Source organism: Saccopteryx leptura, chromosome 9 (genome assembly GCF_036850995.1).
Source record: "Saccopteryx leptura isolate mSacLep1 chromosome 9, mSacLep1_pri_phased_curated, whole genome shotgun sequence".
NCBI classification, from domain to species: Eukaryota; Metazoa; Chordata; class Mammalia; order Chiroptera; family Emballonuridae; genus Saccopteryx; species Saccopteryx leptura.
The window spans coordinates 60,403,154-60,419,173 of record NC_089511.1 but is presented as its reverse complement, the minus strand read 5'-3'; the positions used below and the strand labels follow the sequence as shown (position 1 = coordinate 60,419,173).

Below are 16,020 nucleotides of genomic sequence, written 5' to 3'. Positions count from 1 at the left end.
ATTGGCTCTCGCTCTGTCCCCGTGCGTGGCTTTTTCAAGGCACTGGGGTGGCCCGAGATTCCGCTTTTGGCCCACACAAAGGCCCTGCTCCTCTGTGGGATAACACAGGCGCGCACTGCCGAGGCACTCGGAGGAATCTCTCACTCACTATCTGCGCGTGCAGACCAGGATATCAGGCCGGCCGCCTCTCCCTCTGAGTGAAACCCCCACCCGCACAGAAAAGTTCCAGCGTTGAAATTGGCTCTCGCTCCCTCCCCGTGCGCGGCTTTCCCAGGGCGCTGGGGTGGCCCGGAGATTCCGCTTTCAGCCCACACAGAGGCCTCTGACTCTGCCCCTCTGTGGGACAACACGGCCGCCCACTCCCGGGGCTTTGGAAGGAATCTCTTGCCCACTATCTGCGCCGACCAGGGGATTGGGGAAAATGGCTGCCCACTTGTCTTTCTTTGTCTGGGTTTGGCATGAGTGTTAGCTTGTGTTGCCCGGGTTGCCACAGGAACAGTTCTTCCTCGGCTTGGATCGCCGTGTCACAGCCTGGTTCGGCCGTTTGTGCTGCGGCCTGGATCTATTCACCCCCTTTGCCCGCCTCCGTTTCTATATTCTCAGTTCCCAGTGAAAGCCACCCTGTTTAGGTTAGTGAGGAAGGCGGAGCATTTCTTACTCCCTATTTCCTTCGGGGTTTGATTATATATTAAGCCAATTTTTTGCTCGACCATACCTTCGGGTGTATTGCAAAAATCTGGAGGCTCCAAGGATAGGTTTTTCTGTTTCTGGTTGAAGATCTTGTTGAGTTTTGGGGGAGATTTATCGGTATCGCTTCCTACTGCGCCATTACTCTGACGTAATATCTAAGCTACATAAATGTCTATACATTTGCCAAAGGTGGGCTGTGATGAGAGGCTTTCTCTCAGAGTGTGAATCTGCTGCCAGGTGTTCACACTGTCCCTCCGACACCAACACTGCTTCTGAGAGTCCCAGTTTCAGTATCTTCAAAGAAAAGCTGAAAACTAAAGTAATTTGAGTACAGAATCTTTCTGATTTTTATTTTCATTCCTTAAAGTCATCTCATCCGTATGCGATTCAATGGTAACATTTTTAGGAATTTCTTTCTAATAAGTATTTCCAAAGAATGTAATTTTAGTTGACAAACATACTCTTTCTCTACATACTGTTTCATAGTGTGAATAATACCCACTAAATTGCATAATTACAACAACCAGAACAACTGGCATGCACATGTAAGAGAAAACAGTTGACTTCCAGTAGGAGCCATTGCATGCGGGAAACCTATAGAAAAGCTGTCTGTATTGGGGCAGCAGTCCAGTTAGACAAAAGAAATGGTGAGGGAGAGAAGTTGGTTGAAAGAACAATTTTCGGCAGGGCTGGATAAATAGGTTGGTAGGAGCATCATCTTGATGCAGAGGTTGCTGGTCCAATTCCTGGTCAGGGCACATACAGAAACAGCTCAATATTCCTCTCTCTCTCTCTCTCTCTCTCTCTCCCACTGAAATAGAAAAATAAAAATAAAGAAGAATTACTGTATTCCAGCAATATATTCCTGGGATATAAGATCACACAGATGTGATTTCAAATTCTGGTTCTAACATTGTCTGTCTGTCTGTGGGTGATGATGCATCTTCTCAAGCTTCCAGTTTCTCCTTTCAAACACAAATGTAAAACACTGAGAACTGTTAAGTAAGTTCATTTATGCAGAGTAACTAACAGATCACTGCCTGTCTGATGATGCTAAATAAATGTTGCTGATATTTCTTTCCTTCTCTATCCAACAGAGCTAAGTTTCTTTTTCTCTTTTATCTCACTCTGGAACATTTAGTCAAGAAAGGCATTAGTGGGTTTAATATCAGAACTCATTTTAAAGTCATGAGTTCTAATCCTGGCTCTGCCAGTTTCTAGAAAAATTCCTTTCAGCAACTTACCTAACTTCACTTTTCCTAATCTATACAGTGTAGATGATAATTGCACAAACTTCAGATTTGTGAAAATGAATCTGTGGCATTCTATGGAAAATGCCTCACAAAGATGCCCAGTGATTGTGTCAGGACATTTAAATGCCTTATGATTCATTAGACACAACAGAATGCAGACTTTACCTGCATAATCTTTCTATCAGTTACTGCTAATGCTAAGATGTTGTTCCACGGATTATCCCAGCAAGCATATTAAAAATCAAGCTGGAGCCCTGGCCAGTTGGCTCAGAGGTAGAGCATGGCCCAGTGTATGGAAGCCCTGGGTTCAATTCCTGACCAGGGCACTCAGGAGAAGCAACCTTCTGCTACTCCATCCGTACCCCCCCCCTTTCTCACTCTCTTTTACTCTCTCTCTTCCTCTCTCTTTCCCTCCCACAGCCATGGCTCCATGGCCTCGCCTCAGGTGCTAAAATAGCTCAGTTGCTGAGCAACAGAGCAGTGGCCCCAGATGGGCAGAGCATCGCCCTGTAGGCAGCTTGTTGGTCTGGTGCATATGAGAGTCTCTCTGTCTGTCTCCCTGCCTCTCGCTAAGTAGGTAGGTAGGTAAGTAGGTAGCTAGATAGATAGATAGATAATCTGTGTGCCCCTAATGAATTAAAAAATATGAATAAACTCAGACCCACTCCTTTATCTTCTCCTGTAGTTTGGAAGAAGAACTCCTAATTCTGTTACTAGACTTCTCTTTCTTCATCTAGTGAAAAAGGGAGCTAAGAGACTGGAGAAGATACAAAGCAGACTTTTTGTTCCCATTTAAATTGGTATAGATTTTTGCTTCTCCAGGGACAGTTAGAGCACTGGACTATGCATTAGGTATCAGCATTTCTTTGTTCAGCACTTACTGAGAATTTGTCATACAGAAATAAGCCGTGACCAGGACATGGCCCTACCCTAAAAGAGATTACAGTCCAAACTTGATGGCGTAGCTGGCATCTGAGCTGAACAGACCTAGTGCTGTGAAAGAGTGGGGGTTATGCCCAGTGTTCATCAGGGAAAATAAAGATGAAGTGACACTTGAGCTTACCAACAAGAGGAGCCATATGGCTGGAGACTCAAATATGAATTAGTATTAAGGGTATAAATACAAATAGTGAGCCCAAACAAGTTCTTCAAACTCTTTGATGTTTACAAATAATTTAAAAATAAAATAATAATCATTTGTTGACTGCTTGTTATGCACTCACACTGTTAATCACCTTACATAAATTTTATACCATATTTTTTGCTCCATAAGATACACTTTTCCCCCAAAAAAAGTGGAGGGGAAAATGCCCGTGCATCTTATGGAGCGAAAAATACAGTATTTTATTAAATATTTTAACACACTATTTGGTTCACAATATTTTTTTTCTTATTTTCCTTTTTAAAGCCCTAGATGTGTCTTATGGTCAAGTGCATCTTATGGAGTGAAAAATATGGTAATTTCAATCTAACAGTCAAGTGTTTTATCCCCATTTGACAGCTGACAAAACTGAGGCACGTGCATGTTAAGAAACTTGCCAAAGGTAACACTGTTAGTAAATGGAGTAGCTGGGATACAGACCTATTAACCAGTTCACTACTCTGATAAATAGAGATTATCACAAGGAGTGTTAGGTAGAAAAGTGAAAAGAAAAAAATATTTTTATTATTTTTCAGAAACACCTGAGTCTGTTGGGAGGCAGAGTGCAGGATACCAGTAGAGAAAAGGAACCTGAAGCTTGTAAAAAGGATTATCTTCCCCTTCACATGGTTCCCAGATAGTTGTGAAGATGTCATTAAAGAAGATGGTTAGAGAATTGGTAGTTTAGATATATCTAAACCCCTGAAGTTTAGAAGCAATCTGTTATCTACTCACTGAGCCTCTAATCTGCATTTCTTCTGGCAATCCATTATTAGCCTAGTCTTGAGTTTGAAATGAATTCAGTTAAGGAATTGTGGTCTAGGGAGGACACACCTGAAAGTACCTACATATTTAATTCAGTGTTTGGGTTGATGGATGGATGGGTGGTCTAATTAAGGAAAGATAAATGAATGAATAAGCCAAGAGTTATTGAGCATAAACTATAGACCAATATTTATTAGGTCTTTTTTCAGAGTAGTGATTAACAGCCTTGACCCTGGAGTCAGACTGTCTGTGTTAACATTCTTAGGAAAGTCATTTGCTACAAGCTCAGTTTGCTCATCTATAAAATAGGTAGTAATAGTACCTACTTGTATTAGTTTCCTAGGGCTGCCATAGCAGACCAGCACAAACTAGGTGGCTTAAAGAAGTAATTAATCTTTCATAGTTCTGGAGGCCAGAGTTCACATTCAAGGTGTCAGCATGCCACACTCCCTACAGTGGCTCTAGGGGATGATTTTTCCTTGCTTCTTTCAGACCCTGGTCCCTCCTTGTCTGTGGCAACAAAACTCCCAGGGGTCCCCAAACTTTTTACACAGGGGGCCAGTTCACTGTCCCTCAGGCTGTTGGAGTGCCGCCACATACAATGCTCCTCTCACTGACCACCAATGAAAGAGGTGCCCCTTCCGGAAGTGCGTCAGGGGGCTGGGTAAATGGCCTCAGGGGGCCGCATGCGGCCCACGGGCCGTAGTTTGGGGATGCCTGCTACACATCTCTCTGTGTGTCTGTGTGTAGTCTCTTCTTTTTCATTAATTGAGGTATAATTGACATATATTATGTCAGTTTCAGGTGTGCAACATAGTTTTTCAGTATTTATATATATCTTCCTCCTCTTATAAGGGCATCAATCTTTGGTTTTAGGGCCCATTCTAACCCAGTATAACCTCATCTTAACTAATTATATTTGCAAAGATCCTATTTCCAAATAAGATCACATTCTGAGGTTCCAAACGGAATGAATTTTGGGGGACACTATTTGACCCCCTATACGATTTCATAGAAATAAGGACTAAGTTAACATAGGACCTAGACAATTATATTACTATTTACAAAATATATGTTAAGTTATAAGTACTTGTACTCGTATACAGCATATGCTCAGAGGTTTGAAATATTGGTCCATACTGAGGTTGACACTCAGGAAATGCTTCTTCTTTCCAATCACAGTTTTCTGCTGAGTAATATCAGTATCCTAGTACTGGTGGATATGCTGGGTTATTAGACCAATTCATAATCATGCTTAACTCTATCCTTGAAGCGATTTCCTTGAAAAGCACACATGGCTCATATTTCTTTCCTGTCTCATAAAATAAATAAGTAGATAACATTAAATAATGACGAGAAGCACTTTCATTTTTCCAATTTCTTACTTCAGATTTTGATCATTCAGGGAGGAAAACTGCTGACAAGCCTCCTTGTGTTCATTTTGTGCCGACTGTCCTTAGGCAGTGACTTTCTCTGTAAGACTTTCCACATAACAGAGCTCAATTTCTCATGGGACCTAATTTTCCTCCATAATAATTTGTCTATAACTGGCTTTAAAAAGGCATTGTTTTGATATAATGTTCCAGATTTAAAAACAAGCTGTAAACTGTGAAGAAGTAGCCCCTGGTTATTCAATGAAATGACAGCCTGAAGATGCAACACATTGATGTTGAGTCAAATGCAGAATGTTTTTTTAACATTAAGAAAATAAAAATATTTAGGTATCATAGGCAGAATTTGGGGGGAAAGAATCCATTATTTACTCTGCCATTTAAGCAACAAGATTTGGAAGAGTGTAAGAGACAGTGAGATGTAGGCTAGTGAGTCTACTTTGTACCACATCTGTTTTGGCCACAGCCATATAGCCAGATGTTGGCACGATTAGCACATCATCGTTCTCAGATATATGTGGAAGGACCATGTGACTGCCTTGCTTACAGGTGGTTGGAAGAAAAGGAGAAACTTCTTATTTTTCTGTGGGAATTATTAACTTCATTTTCGAAGTTGCTGATTTTCTTGAAATCAATTTTTATGCCCCTTCTTGATTTATCTTTTCCTCTCTCTTCCCCCCCCATACTTTGAAGTATAAAGTAACCAATTGTTTTATACTAGTGTGTTAAGCATATCTGTATATAACAGAGGGCTGAGAAAAGTAAAAGTGGAGAAAATAAGTTTTTGTCCCTTCTCTTCCTCCTAAATTCTCAGATGAAAAATTAGTTATTTCTGAGAATTACTGGGTGAAATAGCTGTAGTGAAAGTATACACAAGATCATTTTTTATAATTAGAGCAGGTGTTATTATACCTGACTCCATGAGCTGACTTAGCCATCCTGAGCCTCATGAAATCATGTGCAGACTGTGTATTCCTAAGCACATTCGGTGCATCTGTGCAGATTGTGTGTGTGTCCATGCAAGGGTGCAGTTGTTGAAGGAAAGGAATTTGTTGATATCTTCCGTTATTCTCAAAAGAAAATAACTCCAAATGGGTAGAGAACAACTGAATTAGAATATTAAGCTTATATTGTTTGTGTTCTGTTTTGCTTTAGCAGGCATCCCCAAACTATGGCCCGTGGGCCACATGCAGCCCCCTGAGGCCATTTATCTGGCCCCCACCACACTTCCGGAAGGGACACCTCTTTCATTGGTGGTCAGTGAGAGGAGCTCTATATGTGGCGACCCTCCCACGGTCTGAGGGACAGTGAACTGGCCCCTGTGTAAAAAGTTTGGGGACCCCTGCTAGAGTTTCAGGTGAAAAAATTCTGAAAATATTTGAAAGGAAAATGAAATTGCCAAACCATTTCAGATTTGGGATCTGGTCAGTTGAGGCTTTCCTTGAATTACCAACCTCTTTTTTAATTTCTTCAGCTGCTGTTTTTATGTACTCAAAAGTCAGATTTGGGGATGTTTAACTGGCAGTTGTTATCTCTGGCAGTTGAACTATCCAGGCAAACTGATGTCATTTTTCCCGTAACAACATAAGCACCTTTTGGGGCAAATTCACTGATAAGTCATTGAGCAGACTTAATGAAGATGATATTTTACGGTACAGTTAGCCATCCTTACACAGCTAATTTATTTCTAACTAAACTTACAAACCAAGCAAACAAACAAACAAAAGACTCTTCTCAAATACCAAATCTCTTTAAAGACTATTATTTTCTTTTAAATTCCTGGAAGCTTTGGTGTATCTTTTTTCTGATTTGGTTTGTCCTCCTCTTTCTTAACCCTCCGCCTGACTAAATGATTTGCATGTTTGACTCATATCTCAGTTTTATTTTATCAATATCTATATTTGTTCCCTGATACCCAACTCAATTGTCTTAATTAAAAATCTCTGGTATTTAGCTTTGTATTACAGCTGAATTTCAACCTAAATAGCTGTTGTTGTTGTTAATAAAGCTTTCTTTATTGTTCCAGGCAATATCTTATCTAATACAATTATTTTCCACACAGTTTACGTATTTATTGATTCATTCATTCACAAAACATTTATAAACACCTGCTGTATGCTAGGGACATTTTTCTAGGTGGAACGGAAACAGAAAGATGAATATTATACATAGAGTCCCTGCCTTGTAGCAGTCCAGGCTGTCTAAAAATTTAAGCCTATTGAAGCCTATAATCTTTAAATAAATTGGTTTATTATTTATTTAGAACAGTGGTTCACTATTGGGAAGATTTTGTGCCTCACCAACCCCCCACAGAAATTTGTCAATTCTGGAGATGTTTTTGGTTGTCACAAATAGGAGACAGTACTTGTACCTGGTTGGTGGAGGCCAGGGATACTGAACATTGGCACAGACAGAATTGTTCCCATTATCAAAAAATTACCCACATCAAAATGCCAATAGTACAGTATTACTGGCTGCTATGCCCTCTCCTTTGAGGTCCTGACCAAGTCAGTTTACTAAATTGACCCACAACAGAATTAGAGACCCTTCTAAAGGATGGAATTTCCTTTACCTCAATCACATTTCCAGGAATGAATTAGCTTTTCTCAAAAATTGGCATCTTGGCAGCTTTCCAATTGCCTGTCCCTTAATCTGCCTCTGCTGTTCTTAAGGAGCTTAATGTAGGAAGGAAGAAAGGCAGGTATAGCAAAAATTATGATGTTCTGTGACAAATACCAAGAGAGCTCAATGAAATTAATACTTTGGGAACACTGAGCAATTAAACTATCTGGGAGGTCTGGGAAGGCTTTACAGAACAGGAACTTTGAAGGAGGTATTTGCAACATCCTCTTCGAAGTCATACTCTGTACGATTGCATTAATAACCAGTGACGAGATGTTTTTGCCCGCCCATTCAGAAAAACATGCTTTTTTTTTTTTAAATAAATTTTTATTAATGGTAATGGGATGACATTAATAAATCAGGGTACATATATTCAAAGAAAACATGTCTAGGTTATTTTGTCATTAAATTATGTTGCATACCCCTCGCCCAAAGTCAGATTGTCCTTCGCCACCCTCTATCTAGTTCTCTGTGCCCCTCCCCCTCCCCCTAACTCTCCCCCTGTCCTCCCTCCCCCCACCCCTGGTAACCACCACACTCTTGTCCATGTCTCTTAGTCTCATTTTTATGTTCCACCAATGTATGGAATCATGTACTTCTTGTTTTTTTCTGATTTACTTATTTCACTCCTTATAATGTTATCAAGATCCCACCATTTTGCTGTAAATGATCTGATGTCATCGTTTCTTATGGCTGAGAAAAACATGCTTCCGTATTGTTCAACATTGAGCAAGACTCCATTAGAAATCATGCAAGCCCAACTTTTTTGGCTTTCCTCTCACTGTCTTCTTTCTATTAAAGATTTCAATAGTGGGTAGTTCCAATTGTGCATTGGTAGGGATTAGAGTTTAGTTGCGATTTAGAGTTGTAAGTTTTCAATAAATGAATTACAGATTTGGGTTTTGGTTTTAAATTTTATATGAATCTATTATTTGCTCATGTTTCTCATAGAGTTTTCTCCAGGCTGTTGCCTTAACTAGCTTGATATGGAATGTCAGTACACATCTGTGTAGACATTTATCAATGCTTTTCAAATATAATCTGTCACAAAAGCCAAGGAACATCATTACTCACAAATTAGTTAAATTAGTCTAACTGCATTTTTTGGATTTGTGAAGCTATTAATTGTAATATCGGTTATGTTAGTTATAAAAGAATGGAATGGATGTTAAATTTCTGATACAATCAAATAATAAGGTTTTTCTAATGTAATCATCAGAAAATTACAGAATTTCTCTTCACTCCCTGGAAATTATGCTGATTGAAAGTGCCTGCAAATTATGGAAATTTTTCTCTTCCGGTTCAGAATCAGTTATGATATCACGCAAGGTGTAACTTTGTATTCTTGAAACGAAAGAATTTGTCTTTTTTTCTGGTGACTCTACAAGGACCTTTTGTTAGTATTTTCATGTTAGAAATACAATACAGGCACACCTCTGAGATACTGTGGGTTTGGTTCCAGACTACTGCAGGAAAGTGAGTCATAATCTTTTTGCTGGTTAACTGTCTTGCTTTTATTATGTAACAAAAATACAACATCTGTGAAACGCAATTAATGAGATAAGCATGTAAATCAATTTAACAATTTTTTTATTTTATTAGTTTGCACTATAAACTGAGTAGTTACAAACATGCGTATTAGTTTCCTTTTTCATCAGAATGCTTTTATTTTCCATTTTAGTCTGATGCCAATGCCAGTTACTTAAGAGCGGCTCGGGCAGGACACTTAGAAAAGGCCCTTGACTACATAAAAAATGGAGTTGACATCAACATTTGCAATCAGGTTAGTTGTGGTTATTGTTGTTGTTTATTTTTTAATTAAAAATCCAGACTTTAAATTCCTTAAACCCTTTGTTAGATATTACCAAGAGGTTTTTTTTACCAGTTTTTTTTTTATTAAACATCACCAGCTTAAATTATCAAATTAATCTCTGCTTTGTTAGAGGAATATTCAAAAAAGTATGTATCCTTTAATAATTAGTTTCTAAAATTTAATAAGTAATGATATGAAAACAACCCACCTAATTATTCCTAATTCAAGTTCCTACCCAGCACAGATGCAAGGGATTATGGGTGGGATGTTGTCTCCAGAGTACTTGGTAGAGCGTTCACTCCTCTCTTTTCAACCTGCTGAGTCATGCTTTCTCCTCACTGTTACTCAGAATGGGTTGAACGCGCTCCATCTCGCTTCCAAAGAAGGCCACGTAGAAGTTGTTTCTGAACTGCTGCAAAGAGAAGCCAATGTGGATGCAGCTACGAAGGTGAGGACCGCGCACTTCATGCTTTTTATGTCACTTGCCAAATTCGGTGAGGATGCAGCTCTCAGTAAGAAATGAAGCACATATCTCATAAAATCCTTGTCCATGTTGTTCTCTTTGGGGAACTTAAAACTGGGATTTGATATTTTGTAAACTGTTGAAACAGAGAGAGAAAGATGGGAGTGCTGATGTATCTTACTTTTCATCTTACAGAAAGGAAACACAGCATTGCATATAGCATCTTTGGCTGGGCAAGCGGAGGTGGTGAAGGTGTTGGTGACAAATGGAGCCAATGTTAATGCACAATCACAGGTAAACCAACTCTGTTGCAAAGTAATTTTGTTATTATAATTTACAAATAATGTCCCTTGGGTCAGGTGCTGCTTGATTCATATATCCTCTTAAGAATACAATACTGAAGAGCTATATTTAATGAATAGTTATATTTTGTATATTATTTAAATTCATATGTATTCTTGTTTGCAATCCATACGTGTGAGAGGTAGAGATTTTTTAAAGTCATCCATCTATGTATAGCTAGTAGTCATAGACACATGTGTAGGGGGTATCTGTAATGCACTTCTACTGTTTCATGATGCTAGCTCAGGTCCAGTCTTTGTATTTATTAACCTACAAAGGAAATGGGGATGCCTATAAGTGAGGAGATGCTCTTAGACGTTCAGAATATATCCGTGCTTTATCTAGTTGAAAAAAGGAAGATACTAGTTAACTCCTGTCCACTAACTAAGGCATCATTATTGTTCCTTGAGACATTTTAAAAAGAAAAAACAAGCAGAATAAACTTTAAAAGTCCCTAACCTTTAAAATGTTCAGATTCTTTATAATGGTTATATGGTAATAATTCACTGAGTAGGTCCTCCTAAAAGCTCTCAGAATCTTGCGTGAATTTCTAAGAATAACAATTAATTACCATTTGATAGATTTTCAGTCTAAAAGAAGTAACTTTATTTTACTGGTTTAAAAAATATAGGTCCTCATCATCCAAATTTTTCATTATTTGAGTCCCCACAGACATCTGGTTGTATAGAAAAGCAATCATCCTAACACAGATATTTACTAAGGACCTGACCATTTTTAGAAGCTGGTCCCCACTCAAACATGCCTTCCAGTTGAGTGCTGACATCTGTCCTGGTTTGTCATTCTACCCCAGGGTGTTGGATATTGAACAAATTGGTGATAAAACAAAGAGTATTGCAAAAGGTAAAACAGGAATCTCTAAGGCCAGGGAAAGTGATGTGGGGAGAATTGCTGGGTGTACAGCTAAGCTGTGGGTATTTTGCTTTCTGGCACTATTAGACCAGACAGTGTGTGCAGTGTTAGGCTGGATTTCTGAGAGTTGTTTCACATAAGAATGATTGAGAATAAAATGATTAAATGGCACAAAATTTATGTGAGGGCTTTGGTCCTCAAATACTTTTTTGCAAAAGGACTGTCTTCTTGCTTATACTATGAAAATAAAACAGTAAAAGATGTCAAGCTATCAGATACATTTGTTGGAAAAATTATACTTTTTCTTTACAAAAATTGTATTTGATTTAGTCTTTGTTCATTCTGAGATCTCATATAAGAACACTGTTGTAACCTACATTTTGTTAACTTACATAAACTTGCTTTTACAATTTCTAGTTTTATCTTTTAAGATAAAGTCTCAATCAAACTTTTATTATTTCCTTTTGATCTCCATTTTAAGTGCACTCGATCTCCTCAGTACTGACTATCTCTGGATGGCAGGAGCCTCCTGTATCTTATGGGTCCACAGAATGGCAATGATTTCCTCCCTTGTTGCTACAGCCATAGCAACGATCACTTTGATGCCATTAAATTTCTGTGTAATGGGAGAGAAACCTCAATACTTTCAACCACATGATTTCTTGTATATTTGGTCTAATTTCATTCTAGTTCCCTATAGTTAGACCTCTCTTCCCTGGTCTATGCCACTTCCCCCGATTCCCTATGACACAGTTCACTTGAAGTAATAATGCTTTTCCAGAAAGAAAAGTTATAAAGTTAAATACTGACAAGCATAGTACTTTGAGAGAGATATAGACCAGCTGACTACAAGAGATGCATCAGGCTTTTAAACCATTTGTTTTTAATGCCCTTATAATTTTTTACTGGGAAATAACTGGAAATAAGCTCAGAGATACAGAAAAACTCCAATCCATTTTGTTTTCTCCCCACCTAGTAGAAAAAATAAACCTCCTTCTTTTAAACATTGCACACACTTTTGACCACTGTTTAGAGCAACCATAGTTTTAAACCTTCTCTGCAACTTCTGGGAGAAGCTTCAGTCAAAGTAAAATCCTAACCAGATTTTATTTCAATCTGTACACATCCCCTAGTGATGTGGAAGTGAAGGCAAGGAACGCAGGCTGTGAGAGTCCCTGTTCCTTGCAGCTGTGCGTGGCATACCCTGCTACACAGTTCACAGCAGAGCGTGTCTCCCTTCGTCTGGACACCAATCTCCATATGCCTTCTGAGCCGCCTTGTTCCGTGGACAGAATGTGTAATAATGAGATGACCATGAGCAGGATGGAGTTTCCATGATAATTCCTGGTAGCAACTTTTCAATAGGAGCTCTTCTAAACAACAAGCAGTAAATACCAGGAAATGAGATTAAATTTCATTTATGTGGCAACACATGAAAACTTTACAGAACTATTAATATTCCAGAAAGACAACAGCTTTGTCTCGGTGAAATTTATCCTCCAGGTAATATTTAAGAGCCAATCAGAAAAAGTGCAAGGAGAGTCCCTGACCTTCCTTAACTACAAACATTTTTCTTGCCTTGAAAATAAAAATAACTTTGGGCATTATCAAGTTTTAATCTTATAAACAGAGGCTCTGTAAAGTGAGCATCTGTAGACATTTTTTCACTAATTCTTGTCATTGCCTTGATCTTGGGTCTTAAGTTAGTTAACTCTTTTTTTACATTACTTGACATCCAGGAATCCTTTAGGCCTACCCTGAGAAAGAATTCAGGTTGATTAATTAATTTGTGATTCTAAGGAACTCTACTATAATTAAGTCCTTAATACTTTGTACAGAAGACAACAACAATGTCAGACTGCCATGTCAGGTGACAACCCTCACTGTTTTCTCTGTCTTCATTTTATACTATATGGCTCCAAAAGAAGCAGAGTCTTTTTATAAAGAAGCAAAGTCTGTTTTAAATAGTATTTTACCTTCACTACTGAAGTATTCTAAATGGACAGGTTTTCATAATGGGGCTAAAAATGAAAGGACTCTTTAATTAAGCCAGTGCCTCCTTGGTCTTTTTGTATTTTTTAATATTTCCTACGGTAGGGAGATCCGGTACTGATGAAGTTAAACAATGGGTGTGGTGTCCAGATTGAGCCTCTCTGACCTACCTTATAGCACACCTCCACATGTAAATCCGCGCAAATCACCATGCCTTCAACATTGTAGTTGAGAGCATCTCTTTATGACATGCAAAGGCTGCATCTAGAAAACTAGGATGGATAAGAAAATCTCATGAATGAAATTTAAGCCCTTAACTTAAATAACAGGAGGACTTTCTACTTTATTTTACTACTATATTTGATTTTAGTGGGTACTAGGCAGCATGCCTGAAAATAACCTATAAACTTATGAGTCTGCATGCTTATAATAACACCATAATAAATGTTCAGAGCAGTAGATATTGAAGATTTTAAATAACATCAAACATTAAAGAGCATACTTGCTCAATCTTGAGCTGCTTTCCCTTTTGAGAATTGTGTCATTTGTTGCTACAGAAAAGAAAATGTAAATTGGGTGCCCATATGTTCCCTTTTGTTCAACTCTTTCTTTTGGAAATTTCCAAAGTTAGGAAATGAATATAAAAATGGTGCTGTACTTTTTTTTTCTTAAGAGAAAAACATCATTTTTTCCCCCAGAAATCTGACCATTCTCCTAATCCAGGTGCTCTTGCACAGAAAATCATTTCATCCATAGGTTGTCCAGTGACAACACATTGAATTACTTGTCTTACACTTCTTTGTGCTGAGAGTAATAATAATGTTTTTATTAGGTTTTCTTAATAAATGTTTATCTGCATTAAAGTATTATTTAAAAGTATTATATGTCCTGACCTGCGGTGGCACAGTGGGTAAAAGCATTGACCTGGAACACTGAGGTCGCCGGTTCAAAACCCTGGGCTTCCCTGGTCAAGGCACATATGGGAGTGGATGCTTTCTGCTCCTCCCTCCCTTCTCTCTCTGTCTCTCTCTCTGTCTCCTCTCTCTAAAATAAATAAATAAATAATCTAAAAAATTGTTTAGAAAAATAAATAAATAAAAGTATTATATGTGGGCATTTCTTGAAACAGTATTATCAGTACAGTGCAGAAATAGGTTGTCTGTAGAAAGCCACAAACATTTTATTTTTTATTTTGCAGAATGGTTTCACGCCATTGTATATGGCAGCCCAGGAAAACCACCTGGAAGTTGTCAAGTTTCTTCTTGACAATGGTGCAAGCCAGAGCCTAGCCACAGAGGTAAGACACCGATTCTTTTGATTCTTTCAGTGGGAAAGCTTAGGTGTTTCTAGGGTACTTTGTATACCTGGAGTTGTAACATTTAAAATTTATCTCACTGGTATTTTATATTGTATATTAATGTGTGGATTCATACATTTTTAGAAACTACATTAGAAAGTCTATTTTTAATTTTAAAGAATTTTCCATTGCATAGATACCCTAACTGCTCTTAAATGTCTAGCCCTACCCTGTAAATGAGCTATTAATTTGGCATTTAAATATTTGCTTGAGAACACTTTTTCATTTTTTTTTATAATTTTGCTTCAAAGGCAGCCACTGTTTTGAAATATTTTTATGATAAAACACGTTTTTAATTTTTTTCAAATTTAAGTTAGCATAATAATAATTGAATTTATAGATTTCTAAAGTTAACTAATAGATTTAATTCATACTTTCAAACAAAACTAGTATATATTTTAAGTATAAATAAAAGTTGTATTTGAAAAAATCTTTGGATTCCTGAATAGAACAATAATTTTAAAATAAAAAGGTTATTTTTTGTTTTGTTTTGTTTTTATTTTTCCATAATGAGAAGTGTGAGGGGGGTGCGGAGGCAGACAGACTCTCGCAAGCGCCGGACACGGATCCACCCAGCATGCCCACCAGGGGGCGATGCTCGGCCCTCTAGGGTGTTGCTCCACTGCATTCGGAGCCCTTCTAGTGCCTAAGGTGGAGGCCATGGAGCCATTCTCAGTGCCGGGGCCAACTTTGCTCCAATGAAGCCTTGTCTGCAGGAGGGGAAGAGAGAGATAGAGAAAAGGGAGAGGAAGGGTGGAGAAGTAGATGGGCGCTTCTCCTGTGTGCCCTGGCCGAAATCGAAGCTGGGACCTCTACACGTCAGGCCTATGCTCCACTGCTGAGACAACCGGCCAAAGCCTAAAATAAAAAGTTATTTAAGAAGTCATTGTTAGAGCCCTGGCCGGTTGGCTCAGCGGTAGAGCGTCGGCCTAGCGTGCGGAGGACCTGGGTTTGATTCCCGGCCAGGGCACATAGGAGAAGCGCCCATTTGCTTCTCCACCCCTCCGCCGCGCTTTCCTCTCTGTCTCTCTCTTCCCCTCCCGCAGCCGAGGCTCCATTGGAGCAAAGATGGCCTGGGCACTGGGGATGGCTCCTTGGCCTCTGCCTCAGGCGCTAGAGTGGCTCTGGTCGCAATATGGCGACGCCCAGGATGGGCAGAGCATCGCCCCCTGGGGGGCAGAGCACCGCCCCTGGTGGGCGGGCCGGGTGGATCCCGGTCGGGCGCATGCGGGAGTCTGTCTGACTGTCTCTCCCTGTTTCCAGCTTCAGAAAAATGAAAAAAAAAAAAAAAAAAAAAGAAGTCATTGTTACTATCTTAGGT

At 38.9% G+C, this 16,020-nt stretch overlaps 1 protein-coding gene across 23 annotated transcripts in view; it reads left to right on the top strand.

Annotated features, from left to right (window-relative positions):
• ANK3 (ankyrin 3) overlaps positions 1 to 16,020 on the top strand; it is a 755,326-nt gene that overhangs the window by 503,561 nt on the left and 235,745 nt on the right. For all 23 annotated transcript variants that reach the window (XM_066348428.1, XM_066348429.1, XM_066348430.1 and 20 more), the window contains 4 exons: positions 9,544 to 9,645; positions 10,025 to 10,123; positions 10,334 to 10,432; positions 14,541 to 14,639. In XM_066348428.1, coding sequence (XP_066204525.1) covers positions 9,544 to 9,645; positions 10,025 to 10,123; positions 10,334 to 10,432; positions 14,541 to 14,639 — 399 coding nt within the window. The remainder of the gene's footprint in view (positions 1 to 9,543; positions 9,646 to 10,024; positions 10,124 to 10,333; positions 10,433 to 14,540; positions 14,640 to 16,020) is intronic.